This window comes from Setaria italica, chromosome IX, assembly GCF_000263155.2.
Source record: "Setaria italica strain Yugu1 chromosome IX, Setaria_italica_v2.0, whole genome shotgun sequence".
NCBI lineage: Eukaryota > Viridiplantae > Streptophyta > Magnoliopsida > Poales > Poaceae > Setaria > Setaria italica.
Genome location: NC_028458.1, coordinates 41,659,402 through 41,676,098, shown reverse-complemented (window position 1 = coordinate 41,676,098; position 16,697 = coordinate 41,659,402). Strand labels below are relative to the sequence as shown.

Here is a 16,697-nt window from a genome sequence, read left to right as displayed (position 1 = left end):
CCAACGGTTTGGGTCGGGTCCAGCTCAACTGCCTAACACTATTCACTACTCCTATTTTCACTTGCTTGCAAATTGGATTCTGTTCATCAGGACACGCCACGATTTTTGAACTGTGCTGCTGCTGGTGAGCATGGCCGCGCCCTCGCGTCGTAAAGATTAGTCGGTCCCGATTCACATCTCGATGCCATGCGCTTGGAATTGGAATGGGTCGCCGTGCCGGCCACAGGTCGGCGAGTATAAACCCAGCCAGCCGAGTTTATGGTCATGTTTAGTTCCCTTCAAATTTCCAACTTTGACACTATGCAAAAAGAAGATTTTTCATCACATCAAACTTGCGGTACATGCATAGAGTATTAAATGTAGACGAAATCAAAAACTAATTGCACAATTTAGTTGTACTTTGCGAGATGAATCTTTTGAGCCTAATTAGTCAATATTTGGACAATAATTCATAAATACAAACAAAACGCTACAGTTGCACATTTATAGCAAAATGTCAATTTTGCTACTTTCAAATTGAAAACTAAACAAGACCTGTATCAGCAGCAGCACGTGGACCATGCGGCGAAGCGCCGCACCCACACCGATGTCACCGACTCACCGTGCGTCCGCAGCCGCATGGGTCTGTGGCCGAGCGTGCAGCACGCACCCAGTTCGGTTCGGCGTTGACGGTCAGAACCACGGCTGCTGGTGATCAGGCATGGTGTGAGCTGCGAGTTCGGGGGCGTGCGATGGCGCCGGGGCGATAGGCGCGACGCCCGCGGTGCCTTGTGAGTTGTGACGACTGACGACGTGAAACAGGAGGGAGGATGGGTAAGCTTGGGGGGCACGCCGCACGTGTTTTTGCTGGTGCGGTCCTCCGCACTCTTCCTGGCTCGTGTGCGCGCACTGACCGACCCGACCCAGAGCAGCCAACAACACATGGTCGCATGCACCCGAACGCCGCGTGCGGCGTGCCCGTCCCCGCCCGTTGAGAGAGACGACTCGCCGGCCAGCTTGGGCAGGTGGGCCTTACCCAAATACAGAGGAGCCTGTTTGGAAGCCTCCTCCTACGACGAATCAACGGGCCTACTGTGTCCTGTTACGCTAGTTGATTGGGTTTTGGGCTTAGATGACAGGTCGGCTGTTGGAATGGGCCTAGGCCTTGTACGAGCGCTCGTGCGAGGCTGTTCAAGGAGAATATGCTCCGCGTGGGCCGGAACAGGAAAGCCCGTCTGCCCTACAGGACTGAGATAAACAAATTCGCTGATGGGAAGCTCACCTCCGATTCAGTGATTTTTGGGAGAGGAGAGATGGTGAGTTCAAGAGAGACCCTGGTCTGAGGGACATCAACCGAAATCCCCAGATCAATCTTCACGAACCGCCATGATCACTGAATCTGTAATAAGTTGTGCTTTGTTTGTACCAGGTCGGCAAGTCGCGCTTCAGATCCAAAGTCGCGCTTTCTGCAAGGCATGCGTAGTTCTACCAAGCTATGCTTTGATTAGTTGCGCTTTCTGCAAGGCATGCGTATATCTACCAAGTTATGCTTTGGACTTTGGAGAGGTATTCATGTTTTCTTTGGCGGCTACCTACTCTGCCATTACCTGCTCAGCAGTCCAAAGTGAACAAAAGAAACTACACAGATAGTCTTAACTAACCACACCCAATATGTTTGCAGAGCTAAAAGGAATGCGCCATGCTGGTTGAAGTTGAACTACATACACTTGGCTAAAGGCCAATTGTTATTTGTTGCATATACAGTTTCAGTATCTGCTTTGGTGGGAACAAGTATTTTTCGTTGAGTCAGGTTCAGTAGTCAGTAGCCAACGAGCCACTGATGTTTGTTCATCTACAAAAAAAAATATTATCTGAAGAAACGCGTACGTACAGGAAAAAGTGTCATCAGAATAATTCCTTCTGAGAATAACTAACTGTGGAAATGCTGCCTCTAACTTCCCATTTCTCCCCGTTTCTTCTTCTAGAAAGCAGGCCATTTACTCGAGCACCTTTCATGCATGATAGTGATCCGCGGAGCGGAGCAGTCACAACTAGTCCAGAGCTCTTCGTTGTCTTGTGTGGTCTCCGAAACCGCAGGTGTCAGCACAACTATCCTGGAACCCTGTACTGAAAATCTTATTCTAGATGAACCAACGGGACTACTTGTTCGGTTCAGATTAGTAAAAGCGACAGTGCGACACGCGCCTGATGGGGCGTTGCTTCAACGAAAGATTCGGTCATTTTTTCAGGGCGGCAAAAAGTTGCAGGCTTTGCTTTGAGCATGAAGCTAATAAATGCTCGTCTCTAGAACTCTTGATGGATGGATGGATGAACGGGCTCCTTCTCAAGTTCTCGCAGTCAAATAGTCAATGGAAGGCGCGTTGTGTAGACAGGAATAATTTGTCTGTTCATTCCAGATGATTGTGGTTTCCAGTTAGCAATTAATAATACGTGGACACTGAGTGCAAGATTTCTTGTTTATTTCTCCTGCTAACGTGTTGATGCTCAACTTGTACTAGTCCAGTGCAGGCTGACCGACCGCAGCAGCTCTAGTACGAGGGCACGTACAAAGGTAATCAATGAACCGTCTGTATAATGCCAGCTAGGCTTGTTTTTACTGACGCGGATGAGAGAGAAAGAGGAGAGAGAGGGAAGCCGTCGTCTCACGAGACGACAGCAGCGACTCGTGCTCCGACGTGCTGCCGACGACCTCACGCTCGTTGGAGGAGCGGTGGCCAACAACTTCGGGTCCAATGAGACGGTTCATCGTACAACCTCGACGACCTCACACTCTGCTACCGACGGAAGCACCATGCCTTGCCTCGTCGGCAGCACCCCGCCGCACCCTCCCTCCTGCGCCATGCCGGATGTCGCACCGCACCGCCACCTGTAGAAGCACCGAGCCTCATCTCCCTGGCAGCACCTCGCGCACCTGACCTTGGCAACCTCTCGTCGGGGCCTAATGGACAAAATGGCTACAAAGATGAGATGTATATATTTTATCACCATGAGTTATATGCCTTTTATGAATTAAATAATCTACAAAAAATCTAATGGACAAATCATTGTATAAGAAGTCTACTACGATTTTCAAAATGCTTATAGACGGTAGCTATTTAAACTGTTGAACATGTCTTGACGGTGGGCTGCTAGAGATGCAGAAGTTTCCCTATTGCCGGGCATCACTTTTCAGGATGCTTGTTGCCTGCGCTTTCTATTCTTCAGGTTATGCATGCCAGATATTGATCTTTAACAAAAATGTCGTCCAGCGACAACACTGAAAATATAATGCAACTAGCACAGCACGGTACCCGTGCCACATTTTGAAATGGTTCGGACCTCGGCGCCTTCCTCCTTCAAACCAGGCAGGCATACACCGCAACACACACCTGCTGTACCTCCTGTCCCAAGCAAAGAGACCCCCTACACCTCAGCTCCTGTCTCCGACGCGAGACATGCCACGGCGGCAGGCCGGCACTGGAGCCCCTGGCAAGCGGTAGAGACAACACGAACAGCCGAGGTGAGGTCGCCCACCGGGCTTATCGGGATGGGGGACCACGGACACCACCGGGACACGCATCATCATCCACGGCACGCCTCCAGGGAGCCCTTCCCTCCCTTTGCACTGCATGCCAATGCGGCATCAGGCTCGCGCAACCTTTTTCTCGGCTCCGTGCAGAGAAGAGGCTAGAGAAGGCAGAGAGCAATCGAGGGCGCGCCACCACACCCGTGTCCCACTTTTCGTCGGAAAAGAGCCGAAAGAGGTGACGGCCACCTTGCTCCCCACGAGGCTGCGAGTCGCAGCGACTGTGCGACCGGGAAAAGGTGCCCGTGCTCTTCCAACTCGGCAGTCGCGGGCGGCACGGCCGCGCGCACGGCAAAAGGTGGCGAGGCCGCTGCGGCCTGCGGGGGCGCGATCGGTCGCCAGCATTTTGATGGCGCATGGGGCCCTTTTTTCCTCCGGTGTCCGGCTTTGCGCCCGCTCGCCGGTATCATTCGTTCCATCGGCTTCAACAGTGGCGAACATTATCAGTAGTACCCCGGAGGTATCCCATGCACACGCGTGTTGCTGGAGAAATTCAATTCGAGACAGCATGAATTTGGTTCAGCCTCATGTCGAACAAAGGTCGTTTCCTTTTCGTTAAGATAGAAAGATAGATAATGCATGGATGGTCATTAAACTTGGGTACCACTAGTCCTATTATTGTGAATATTTAATATTGCCAATGGTGCCCGCCTATATGATATGATATGATCGTTAACGGTGTCGTCAAGTTGTGAACCGCAAGCGCACAGGCCATTGAAGCTTTTCCCTTATAGTATTCCATCCAAGGTTTATCAATCCGTGGATGGATCTAATCCTACCAAGAAGCACGAATTGCATATAAAGGTAAACCAAATCGTGAGATAAGTATTATAGACAGGATAAACAAATCACATCCATAAATATGAGATAACACAACCAAAGGTAACATGACCCTATTGTCTTCTTGTTGTAGTTCCAGCAAAAGTAGTAACCAATCTATGTAGCACCTTGATAAAGAGTCATCTCGCGACTCGCAAGCGGCCTACTTTTTTATGATCACCACTGCGAGGTGTGTATTAACGCCTCCGATTTCCCAAAGCTTTACCTCAAACAACCATTAAGCGCTCTTACCCGAAGCTCTTCCTTCTGAAGCTGCTGCAACGACTCCCATAATACTCGCCATCGATCCTACTCAACATTACGCAATTGTTCAGCCTTTTCCCTCCCACATGCTGTCATCATGCAAGGATAATCACACCGACTTCCTACGCACTACTAAGATGTATCCGTAAGATATAGACTAATCACCACGATTACATCTATTCCTACTAAGAACATATGCTAGCTAAACATATGAGAATAAGCATGCATCATAGTAGATCAAAATAGTACAAGATTAGATTGATATTACCATCGTGTGTACATAAGCTTGATGATCACAAGATTCGGCTCCAGAACTCCACCATGGCTTCGTCGCTCAAGGACGACCATGGCGGCTAGGGTCTAGCCTAAGCCATCTCCTAGACAATCTTGAAGACTTGCAGCGGCCCTCAGCTCCCTCTAGTGTGTGTCCCTCCATTCGTCGACTTCTGGTGGGTGGATCTGCAGGCTCGATGGATTTTCGGAGTATTTATAGTCTGAAGAGCTCGTGGCAAAAATTGGAAGGCGAGAGGGGCTAGGCCTGACCCTTCCTTGTGGCCTCTCGCGCCCTCCTTCGTCCCCAAATCTTCTTAGATATCTTGGAGTCTTATTTTTACTTGCATGTGAGCCTGTCACGTCGATATCTTCGAGGTAAGATTGATCTTTGATAAACTTTTCAAATCTCCACTTGATTCTCTTTGATCCCGAACTCATCTTGCCATATCCTTGCAAACTTAGCCCTTAAGTAATCTTGGAGGAGTGCTTGCCAAAAATGAGCATCAGAGGAGCCCAAAGGACCCTAGGCCAATCGGCCTGGGCTCCAGGCCGATCGGCCTAGGCCCTTTTGGGCCCGTTGGCCTTCATCTTTTACTGGTTCGTCGCTTTTTCCGGGTTTTATCCAATAATGCTCCATTTAATCCAATTTTCTGAAAAAACACAATATACTCCAAAATATATTGCACATGCGAAAATAGAGTTATTTCAGGTGTCAAGTGGCGGGTTAGTATAAGAGTATATATGAAAACACCACTTAAATAGCACTAAAAGTATGATTACTGGATAGACATATTGAATCACTAGTAAAGCGTTGTGTAATGCTACATTTGCTACTGTTTGAAAGTTTTGAGAAAGGTCATTACCAACTTTGCACAAGCGCAGAAATAATTTTTGAGGTCAATAAATATTTAGTATACCTGAATACAAATTAGTGTAAATGTTTTTTTTGAAAGAATATAAAACTGTTTAAATTCAATCTATTCTTTTGGCAAAGGTCGCATTTCGCAATTGTATATGGTTTGCTTCTTTTGTAGACCCTTGAGTAGTTTTTTTTAATACCTGTGATTATTACAATTGCGACCTTTCCATGCTTGCTATAAAGTTGCGCCGCAGCCGAACGTGCCATGTGCTTGCGGCGCTTGCACTGTTCTTTTTCGATCTTTATTATGTTTCTACAGCGAGCGAACCTGAAAGACAAGTGTCCACAGCGTAGGAAACATATATAAAAGAGCATGAACTCTGACCTGGCTAACATGCACGCCGTCCTGCGTCACGTTTGTCCGCTAGTAACTCGATCAAATCATTGGGCAAGAACAAAGTGGATTGACGGCTCCAGCTTTAGTCCCAAGCCCCCTAAAATAAAATTCAAGTTGGATTTGCCGCTGAACACGGCCACAAGCTCGAGTCAGTTTAAAGCTGTCCCAAATCTTTGTCGTGTCGCCTCAGATCCGGGTTAGTTTTCTTGTCATGTATGTACAAACTGCATGCGAAAACTTCAAGCCATCGACAAATGTGCTTCCAGGGCTACATCGTACTTACGCCGTAAATTACTCCATTAGATTCAGCAGGATCGTGCAAGAATTGACCCCAAGATCATGTCATGCTGTCCCAACTGACTATGGTTGTTCCAAATGGCCGCGATAACAGTGATCATTGTGCGAGTATGATTACGGTCTGTGGGAGAGATCTCTCGGTAAGCCCACTGGATTCTCTGTAATCTCTGTCGCATAATCATGCCACATGTTTGCTTTGCTTCGTCTGAAATCTGAGCTGCGGATTGTCTTCTTGTCTTGGTTTCTCGAGACTCTGGTCAGGATATATGCTGTCAAACATTCTAGTAAAAGCTCAAATAAAGTAGCTTAATCAGTAGAGCATCTAATTCGTTACTGATGATGAAATAAAATATATGGTGAAGCGGTTACGAGGGAGTCATGCAGAATAAGAACCCTATGAAAAATGCTTTCCACACGGCTCTTCAATCGTAACGAAGTGGCGAGCTTCTAAAATTTCTGCGTCTTATTATTCGAACAAAGACGGGGTAGGAGTCAAGAGTTGAAATTTCTTCGATTTCTTCCCCCATTGCAAATTCAGTAGTTGCAGTGTACGTACTCGTTCTAGAAGGCCACCATCACATTGACATGTGGAGTAAAAGGATTGATAATCATATGCGTGTGGTACTACTGATACGTGGTGATTCACGAAGGGGAATGTGGACCATCGAATTAGGAATGTGCGGTCCGAGATGAACCAAGTCGCTCCATGATGCATTTTACATTTTACCGCCCGCACTGGCTCATGACGTTTTTCTACTGGAACCCTGCACTACTTCAAATTTTTCTGACAAGCCCTTCGAACAAATCCCCCCAAACTCCCCCCGAGCCTGCACCAGTGTTGAGCTTCATGTCCGGCACTGGTCAGCTGCTCCTTCGCTGGTATTCTTGGCACCTCCTTATCTTCTCTTTTCGATTTGAAGGTCCTGCACTAAGATTTTTGGATTTCCCAATTGCAGATGAGCTAGGGAACCTTTTTTCTATTTACCATGAACCTTTTTTCTCTTTTCTAAGGTACTGTTGAAACCTTTTTTCTATTTACCATGAACCAACCGCAACTTGGTCAGAACCAGTGGAGGGCATTGAATTTCCAAGAGCAGCAGCAATGGAGGAAGGGGGGATGAATTTGCTGTTGCTAAATGAGGAGCAGGTAGCAGGAGGAGGAAGAAGCCATGCCCGGCCCAAAGTACATCCACTGAACCACTCAACCCGAAATAAGAAACACTATATCCTGAAACTCGTAGCACCGAATCTACATTCTCAAACTCAAAAGAATTCTGTAGCATTACATCAAGCGCGCTCTTTCCAGCAGCCATTTGAGTTCAAACAACCACGACTTCATGATGCACCGTAAGCCATTTCATACTTTAATACTCTAAACCTCTAAGTTCTGGTTGTTAATTTGTTATCCAAATCAAATCATCTGTCTAAATCTGAATAGTGAATACTAACTGTTAGCCATGCCGACCTTGCTTCCATGCACGGCGTGGAGGCCTATGCGGCTCTGCCTGCTGGGTGGCCGCTTGATCGATTCCTTCGCCGCTGTGCCTGTGCACCTGCAGCGGGCTGGCAGAGAACAGGCGGGGGAGCCAACAGAGCCAAGGAACCTCTGCCCTCCGCCGGTTTGCCTGTCTGCACGGTTGCACGGGCAGGGCCGCACCGCCGTAGTGGACGAGCGACGAGGGAGGCATCCATTCCTGGAGCTTGCAGACGCCGGCTATAGCTACTTGAATCTTCCTGGGGTGAAGTGTGCGCTGTGCGGGATCGGTTCTAATCGAGGTGACATCTTTCTTCAGTCCAGAGTAAAACTTGGGGACCGGATTGAAGGGCTGGCGACACATTTGGAAGTGGTGCAGGGATCTATTAGGAAAATGTGCATAGCCAGTGCCCACGGTCAATTGTAACCAGGACTGCGGGGCGGATTGGTTGATCTCGCGCCGTACATTTCTGATTTTATGGTCCACGTTGCAAGTTTGCAGGTTTGCACCTAGCACTGAGTTTGCACTGCATATTTTCCCCATCTTCTTCTGGTACCATTTTCTTTCTAGTTGAAACAATAAAATAATCACCTACTGTCATATGTGCAGCAATAAGAAAAACAACAGTAATAAGATAATAAAAAAGGAAACTGCCTTACCAAAGACAGGTGCCGGTCTCCGTTTCTCTTCCATCATATACGACAATATATTTCCATTTTCAAATACAAAATGTCCAGTTATTCTTGTCATCTTGTGACTTACTCCGTATGCAGATAGGACTCTTTCTTGGGATTTTTGTTCCATGCCCTAGTAACTGGGCAGAACTTCAAAAATGATACCTTGAAGTGTTCAAGTGGAAATGGAAACAGATTTTTTTTTTTGCAAGGAAATGAAAATGGAAATGGAAATGAAAATAGACAGAATACTTGCAGGTGGGAAATTGATAGAGAGATCTTAATTTGCGCAGATCACCAAAAGAAACATGATCTTGGGATATGTAGCTTGTCTCCACTATTTATATTTGAATCCTCTTCGGCTAAATGCCTAAATTCTAAATTTCATAAGTTGGTGCTTGTATTGTACCTTTAGCTCTGCCTATTTTATCCCTTGTCCATTAAAGCCTTTTTTAATCAATTGTCCAATAAAAGGATCAACAAACACGTATAAATAGAGCAGTGCATAGAGCTGAGCACCAACACGCATCACCTCTCTTCTGTCTCGCTCTCTTGCTCTTCCCAAACAAGAAGCCGAAATGCAGAAGCAAAACCAACCCATCTCTTGCTCTCTTCCCCCGCCAAACCAAAACAGCAAGAAACCATCCATGGCGAGCCAGAAAGGAGCCGCGCCGACAGGCCGATCGGGCGGTGCCGACGGCATCCGCTCGCACACGGACGCCGAAAACGATCCATCATCATCGGCGCCCGAGGACTTCGAGTTCTGCATACTCTCGTCAGGTGGGCTCGCGCTGGCCGGAGAGGACGCGGCCGACATGTGCGCCGCCGACGAGGTCTTCTCCGGCGGGAAGCTCCTCCCTTTCCGCCTCTCCTCGGTGGCCTCGGCCGACGCGTCTTCCGCGCTCATGCTGCTCCGCTCGGACTCGCTGGACGGCGCCGCGATGGCGGCGTCCACCAGCGGTTTCAGCTCGCGCTCCGTCAGCCGCAGCGCGAGCTCCAGCAGCAGCAGCAGCTGCGTCAGCCGGAGCACGTCGTCCAAGAGCGCGTCCTCGGACCCCGCCAGCGTCGCGAGCTGCCCTCCTCCTCCCAGCAAGGGCGCCACGGCCGACGCCGCCGTTCCGCCGCGGCGGTCGCTGTCGAGCAGCGTGTTCTACGCGCACCCGAGCCCGTCGCCGCGCCCGCCGCGCCGGAGCGCACGCCCCGCGGCCGCGCCCGCGGCTCGCCGCAGCACCGGGTCGGCGCCGCCGGCGTCGTGGGGCGTCATACGCCTAGGCGTCGTCGGCGCCCCCGAGATGTACGCGCCGCGGCCGGCCGGAGCGAGGGGCGGGAGCCGGAGCGCGAGGTTTGATCAGCCAAGGACCGCCGCCAAGGAGGACAAGAAGCTCGCGCTGGGGCTGCTGGGGGCCGGCCTTGTGTGCTCGTGCTCGCCTGACGCCGTCGCGCCCGTGGGCTCGGCGGAGGTGGCCGCGGCGGAGGCGAGGCGGAGGAGGAAGAAGGCGGAGGAGAAGAAGAGAGCGGCGAAGCAGAGCGGGCAGAGCACTTCTCGGAGGAGCAGGATCCTCGAGTGGCTGGAGGAGCTCTCCATTTCCAAGGAGAAGAGCGTCGTGTAGATACAGATCGTCTCCTGACTGAAATTGTTTTCAACATTTCTTCGTTCTTTGATGGATCGAGTCACTCTGGGAAATATTTGTCACTTCAATTCGTTTTCACCATTCAACCAGTTGATCAATCAGTAATCTCCCTCAGGCTCATCAGGGCACCGACCGATGTCATTGAGCAAAGCTCATCATATTTGTGATGACTATTGCCTCGAGTAATGTGTTACAATCCTTAATTCTTACCTTGCCTTTTTAAATTATTTACAAATTTGATCGAGGTCATAGGACTTGAAATTTGCATGCTTTGGGGTGGCGTCATGATAGCAGCATGAGGCCTGGGACGAAAAATACAGCATTGCCTTGGTAGCAGGACAACGGGAGACGCAAAAAGGTCGCTTTCCAGGAAGATAGGGCATGGGGCGCAAACAAAAGCTTGGTCTGCCTTTTCTCGAGCTACCAAGCCAAGAATGGAGCTAAAAGATTTTCAATTTTCATGTCGCGAACGAGACCTATCCTTGAGCTCGGATCGGGAACTATAGCCACGTCAGCATGACGATCTTGACCCAATAACGTTACATGAGATTGGCTAGCTTCATAATGGTTGTCTGGATGGTGGATTAGAGCAAAACATGGTACTAGTAGGATTCTTTTTTGCAGAAGTACTTCATTTAGATCGATGAAGCAAAAGTTGGATAATAGCAACATGGAAATGGTGATGTCACAGTGGTAACTAAGTTTTCAACTGATGCTCGAAGTTCTTAAAGGAATCATTTTCTTTGTAAAATGTGCAATATATCTATCGCTGATGGGTCATTTTTTTTTTGAAACGAAAAAAAATAATAGCTGATGGGTCATGTCTGATCTAACTTCTAAAGACAAGAACAAGAATAAGATGGGATCCCATGCTGAGCTTTTTGTAGCTCACCCAATAGGTAATCTTTTGACTTTCTTTTTTGTGGGCTGAGGTCACACTTTTCTCCTTTATACTAAGGCACTGTCACATTGGATGTTTGGATACTAATTAAGAGTATTAAATATAAGTTAATTACAAAACTAATTGCACAGATGGAGGTTAATTCGCGAGACGAATCTATTAAGCCTAATTAGTCCATGATTTGACAATGTGATGCTAAAGTAACCATTTGCTAATGATGGATTAATTAGGCTTAATAGATTCGTCTCGCAAATTAGTCCAGGGCTTCTGCAATTAGTTTTATAATTAGCTCATATTTAGTCCTTCTAATTAGCATCCGAACATTCAATGTGACAAGGGCAAAACTTTAGCCCGAGGATCCAACCACGTCCTAAGTTGCTAGGTTTGTGTTGGTCATCTATATCTGTCCTAGATTTAGGGTGCTATTGCGGATTTGCAGTGACCAGTGAAGCAATAAGGTGTTAGGGTTTTAGTTTGCGATATTTGGTGGCTATCACTCTGATGATTACGGCTGATATAGGAATGATAACTTTGAGAAAGTTTTTGTTTCATTAGAATTAAACCGTTGTATCTAATATCAAATTACGAGTTTATGAAAAGTATGTATGTTGAAGTTCCAAGTTGTGTTGCAGAAGCAAACTCGATGGCAAATAAAAATCTTGAGTCTACAGTAAAGCTGATGGCGTGTGCACTATTTGTCAAACATAAAAGATATGCTATATCTGAATTGCACTGGAAAACTGGACAGAAAAGAGAACTAACTGACCAAGGAAGCTGGAGAAAGGCACACGACATATATTCCTATTTTTAAAGAAAAGATTGTGTTAAATTGGTTTTAGATACAAGTAACCTTCATTTTTTGGTACCTTCTTAAAATTCTGTATTCCATGTTGTAAATGTTGTTCTATAACATTCAGACATTGTTCTTCGGTGCTTTTGCAGATGTTGCTCTTCGATGTTGTAGATGAATGGAGCATATGAAACATAATGTTGCAGCTCACACATAAATGTTGAAGGCGTTGTTCTGAAATATTTTCAAACTTTTATTTTTGAGGTTGCAACCTGCCGCCTAAAAAATTGTTAAGTTTCAGGCGCTACTCCCCAATTTTTTCTTGGTTACATTAGAATTAATGTTAGGAATTTTTTTCTAAACTCAAATTACAAGTTTATTAAAAATGAAGCAATTTTTTTTCGATGAATACAGCTGGAAGTAGTTTAGCTGGTGCTTATTTGATTTTTAAGGTCCTGAAAAGTATATACGTGGCTTCTAAGGAGAACATATACACCATGGAATTTCCAAGGTGGTGTTGTTGTGGAAGCAAACTCGATCGATATGGCAAATAAAAATCTTGATTCTACGGGAAAGCAAAACGAGGTGTGTGCAGTATCTTCTATCAACACATGTCGTCATCAGATATGCAAAAGATATGTTTCTGAATTACGCGTGGAAAACCGGCCAGAAAGAATCATCTAATCAGGGCGGCTGAAGAGATACAATGCAGCGTGTGACTTGTCGAGGGATTACGTCCTGCTAGCTGAAAGTCTGACCTGGCTCCGACCCCCGCTGTCTGTTGATCCCGGTCTCGATCACGATGGCGACGCCGATCTCCGTCGACCTGGGAGCACCGATGCAATACGCCCGCGCGTGGTCGCAAGAAAGCCTGCCGAATAGCAACTGTAGTGCTACGTGATACTCCAGTTGCGTTGCCGAACAAGAAAAGTCCGGCCTGATGCCTGACTGGTGTATTATTTGTTGCGTCCATGCATATATGCTTGTTGCTTGCCAGAGGATTTCAAATCTAAGCCATCGTCGGGCAGGGCAACTGCTGTATAGACTGGGCACCCGCACGAGATTAGTCTTGGAGACAAGCCGCCCTGCTGAAGAGATCGAGCTGATGATCTAGTTTGCAGCTGATCTTCGTCAGTTGAGCAAGTCATCTCACTCGCGTTCTTCAGCTGCTTGTCAACCGCATGTGCTCGATCGAGCACCACACGCGAAACAAAAGAGGTAACCGCTAGCTAATCTAGAGTGCCATCATAGGCTTAACGCACATCTGAGGCATTTTCTGAAAAGCTATTCCGCGCCGGCCGCTCTGGCAATAGGCAAGCCATCCTGACGTAAGTTGTGAGACAAAGCCCGATCGATTCAATTTAAGCGCTGCACCATTTCACCTAGGGCTAGCGCGGAGCGGAAAGAATGTGCAAAAGCACGAGAGGGAATGGGCATGTCACATGCGGGTAGGATGTGTGAAAAGACCAAGCAGCTAGAAAGGGTGCGTGCATGGGGCACTGGGAATTCTTTGTACGCGCGCGCGCACTCTGTAAGAAAATTAAGAGGTCCGAAGAGGGGGGGAGACGGGAAAAGCTTCCATGCCTAGCCTCCCAACTGTCTCGACTCTAAGCAATTCAAAAGGTGGTCCATGCATCATTCTTGTTGCGGAATCAGTCACGCCTTTAGCCTTGGACCGTTCAATTAATTTTCATGTGATGACTATTTGTCAATGCTAATAGCTAATAGTTTCTGTTTATCAAGGCACCTGCCAATATGTGATTGTATACGTAGTTGTTTGTTTGTGAAAATAGTAAAATTCATTGGCAGTCCTTAAACTTATTGCGAGAAGTTAACTAGGTCCATAAACTTGCATATTGCACAAACGCATCCCTAAACTTGCAAATTACCTAATCACGTCCCTGTACTTACCAGAGGGTGCCATCTAGGTCATGAACTTAGATGGCGTTAGTTCTTTGGGATCATCCTACATGTGTTCTTGTAAGTGCATGGATTTAGATAGCATCCTTAGACACGTGCTCATGCAATCTACAAGTTTATGGATCTAAATGGCACTTTGCGACAAGTTTATGGATGCACTTCTGTAATTTGCAAATTCATGAACCTAAGTGCCACCTCTTGACAAATTTAAGGACGGCCAATAAATTTTACTTTTGTTAAAAATATCTATTACCACCTGTTAGTAGCCACCAACTAGAATGGGCTAATAGATAGCTGGTCCTCGGTCAAAAAAATAGATAGCAGGTCTATTAGACTATTAGTAGGCCTGTTTGGATCCGACCTGTTAATTTTAGCTTATAAGTTCTAACTATTGGCCCAAATCGGTCCAAATAGGACCTAACAAGGCCATCTTACTGTTTATGTTTCCTTTTACTTCTGTTTTTCCCTCTCTTTTATTCTTGAACGGTGGATGGAGCCCATATAAAAAGTTACTGAAACAACTTTCATAAAAAAATTAGTTTCAAGTTGTTCTCAACGAGTTTTATAAAAAAAATTAGCTGAACAAGTCATTATGAAAAAGTTTGCATGAAAATTAGTTGAACGAGTTGTCTAAACAATTTTTATTCAAAACGTAGTTCAGCATGTTGTTTTGTAAACTTATTTTTAAACAAGTTTTTTTTCACAAAGAAGCGAATAATGAAAAATTTATGTGTATAAGTGTCATCTTGACGCATGCTTGAACCAGCCACGCCCAGCTAATGATGAATTGGCTCTTGTTTTATGCTTCGGGAGTCGTCCATACGATATGCTCAAACTTGGCATAGGTACAGCGGACCCTAAGAGCCCAAAGCGTTAAAGCCTTATTTGTTTTATGGGCGTTATAATTAGTATTTTTTCTATTTTTTATAAAACAATTTACATAGAATAGTAATATCTTAAGATTTTAGACAAGAATTACATACTAAGTAGGGACGCATGTAGCACGGAGCAGGGCATGCGACCCCCCCCCCCCCTAAGAAAGAAAATAAATCCAACCATGGTACCAGGGACATTCAAGATAAGGGTCAGCTTGGTTCTCTAGCAAGTTTTGCCTTGCCTTGCTAGCGAGAGCAAGCCTTACCTTGCCAGTTTAGGAGAGCTGGATTGGCTCTCTTGTGATAGCAAGGAATTTCCTTGCCATCACAAGCCCTAAGGCAAGCAGGCAAGCTTGCCTGTAAACCAAACCTCAAAATCCTTGCTCAGCAAGGCCAAGCAAGGTGCAGCAAGGGGACCAAGCAGCTCCTACATTCGAATCGGCCTAACACTGCTACTATTTTAATGGGCTGGCTAACCTGATCTAACTTCTCGGCCCACAGCCCATTATAGTATGCTTAGCCCTCTTATTTTCATTATAAATGACTTGATCTACCCTCGATGAGTCTCTATAGTCTAGATGAAGTTGTGTACACTATATAAGACATCCAAACCACTATAATGCTAAAAATGATCATTAAAAGCAATAAATTTGATGGTGATTAGTGCTAGTTTAGATATTCCGTGGAGGGCGCAGTGGCCAATGCCTACTCCTGCTTTATCAATATAGATTGTATTTTATCTCATGGTCGATGGTTAAGACTATTTTTGGATCAACCAAACTAATTGACTGATTAATTTAGTTTGTGAACGTGCTTGCACCCTGTAGTGCATGTCTTGGGGAAATGAGTAAAGTGCACAGTGCGTCTTTAAATTTTTCCGGTCACTTAGGTTCATATACTCTCACAACGCGACTCCCTAAACTCAACCTCAAATATCATTTATGCCCCTTACTCTCAAATGCAGACCTGACTCCTAAACTTGGCTTCGGGTGTCATTAAGATCATATACTCTCTAATATTATTGTCATCCCAGATAAATTGATAAAAAATTATTTTTATATGTATATAATTTAACTAAAAATTATTTTTATATGCATATAATTTAACTATAGTCAAATAAAGTAAATTGCAGCTTCATGTGTATAGAATATTATGTGTATAGAATATTGATGTGCTGAATCCAGAAAGCTTGATGGTATTTTATTTTGGAGGCAATATCTAGCTTCCTAGGTGCGCATGATAGTCGTGCCCTATTATTCTTGAAAGATTGTTCAAATTTGATCCAAGATTGTACAAATTTGTAGTTGCGCTTGCCAAACTAAAATCAGGGCTTATAAGCTCCATAAATCAGGGCTTATGAGTATTCGAAGAAGCTAAAGGAGCAATAAAACAAGTCATAAATGTGCCAATGAAAACAATGGCAATCTTGAAAGCACAAAGTTTAATCTTATCATGTTCTATTGGTGGGAATGATATTGTATTTCAAGAGTCTAGGGACTTAAATAACACCTGAAGCTAAGCTTAATAAATTTGCGTTTTGAGAGTACAGGGATCTAAATGACATATGAGCCCAAATTTAGGGAGTCTAATCTACATTTTGAGAGTATGGGAATTGAAGTGACACAACCGAATAGGTTGAAGGACCAGCCATGCACTTTACTCTAGGAAAATTACCATTTCACTACTACACAACTCCTCATCACCGTCGGTCCCAAATCTGGCAACACCACTGGTTTTGGTGGTCACTGGATATAGGTCACTGGATATAGGTCAGAACAAGAACCGATAGTGATACCTATTAAAAAAATAATAAAAGAACGAATCCCAACCGCCGCACCCCGCTGGATTCGGCCGGGCGCACCCCGCCAAAGCCTCGGCTGCATCCCGCCACCCGCGCTCCCCCGCATCCTGCCGCCGTGCCTCCCCTCAACCCACCGTCATGCCTCCCCCACAAACA

At 46.0% G+C, this 16,697-nt stretch overlaps 1 protein-coding gene across 1 annotated transcript; it reads left to right on the top strand.

Moving 5' to 3' along the window:
- The first annotated feature begins 9,159 nt into the window (after positions 1–9,159).
- LOC101763916 (zinc finger CCCH domain-containing protein 18) lies at positions 9,160–10,322 on the top strand. Its single transcript, XM_004983892.3, has one exon. It carries the CDS (start codon positions 9,202–9,204, stop codon positions 10,231–10,233), a length of 1,032 nt encoding a protein of 343 aa, XP_004983949.1. The 5' UTR covers positions 9,160–9,201; the 3' UTR covers positions 10,234–10,322.
- The last annotated feature ends 6,375 nt before the right edge of the window (positions 10,323–16,697 follow it).

Bases quoted from the DNA above. Each gene is read 5' to 3' on its own strand.
- LOC101763916 (XM_004983892.3), top strand. From the start codon at position 9,202: ATGCAGAAGCAAAACCAACCCATCTCTTGCTCTCTTCCCCCGCCAAAC.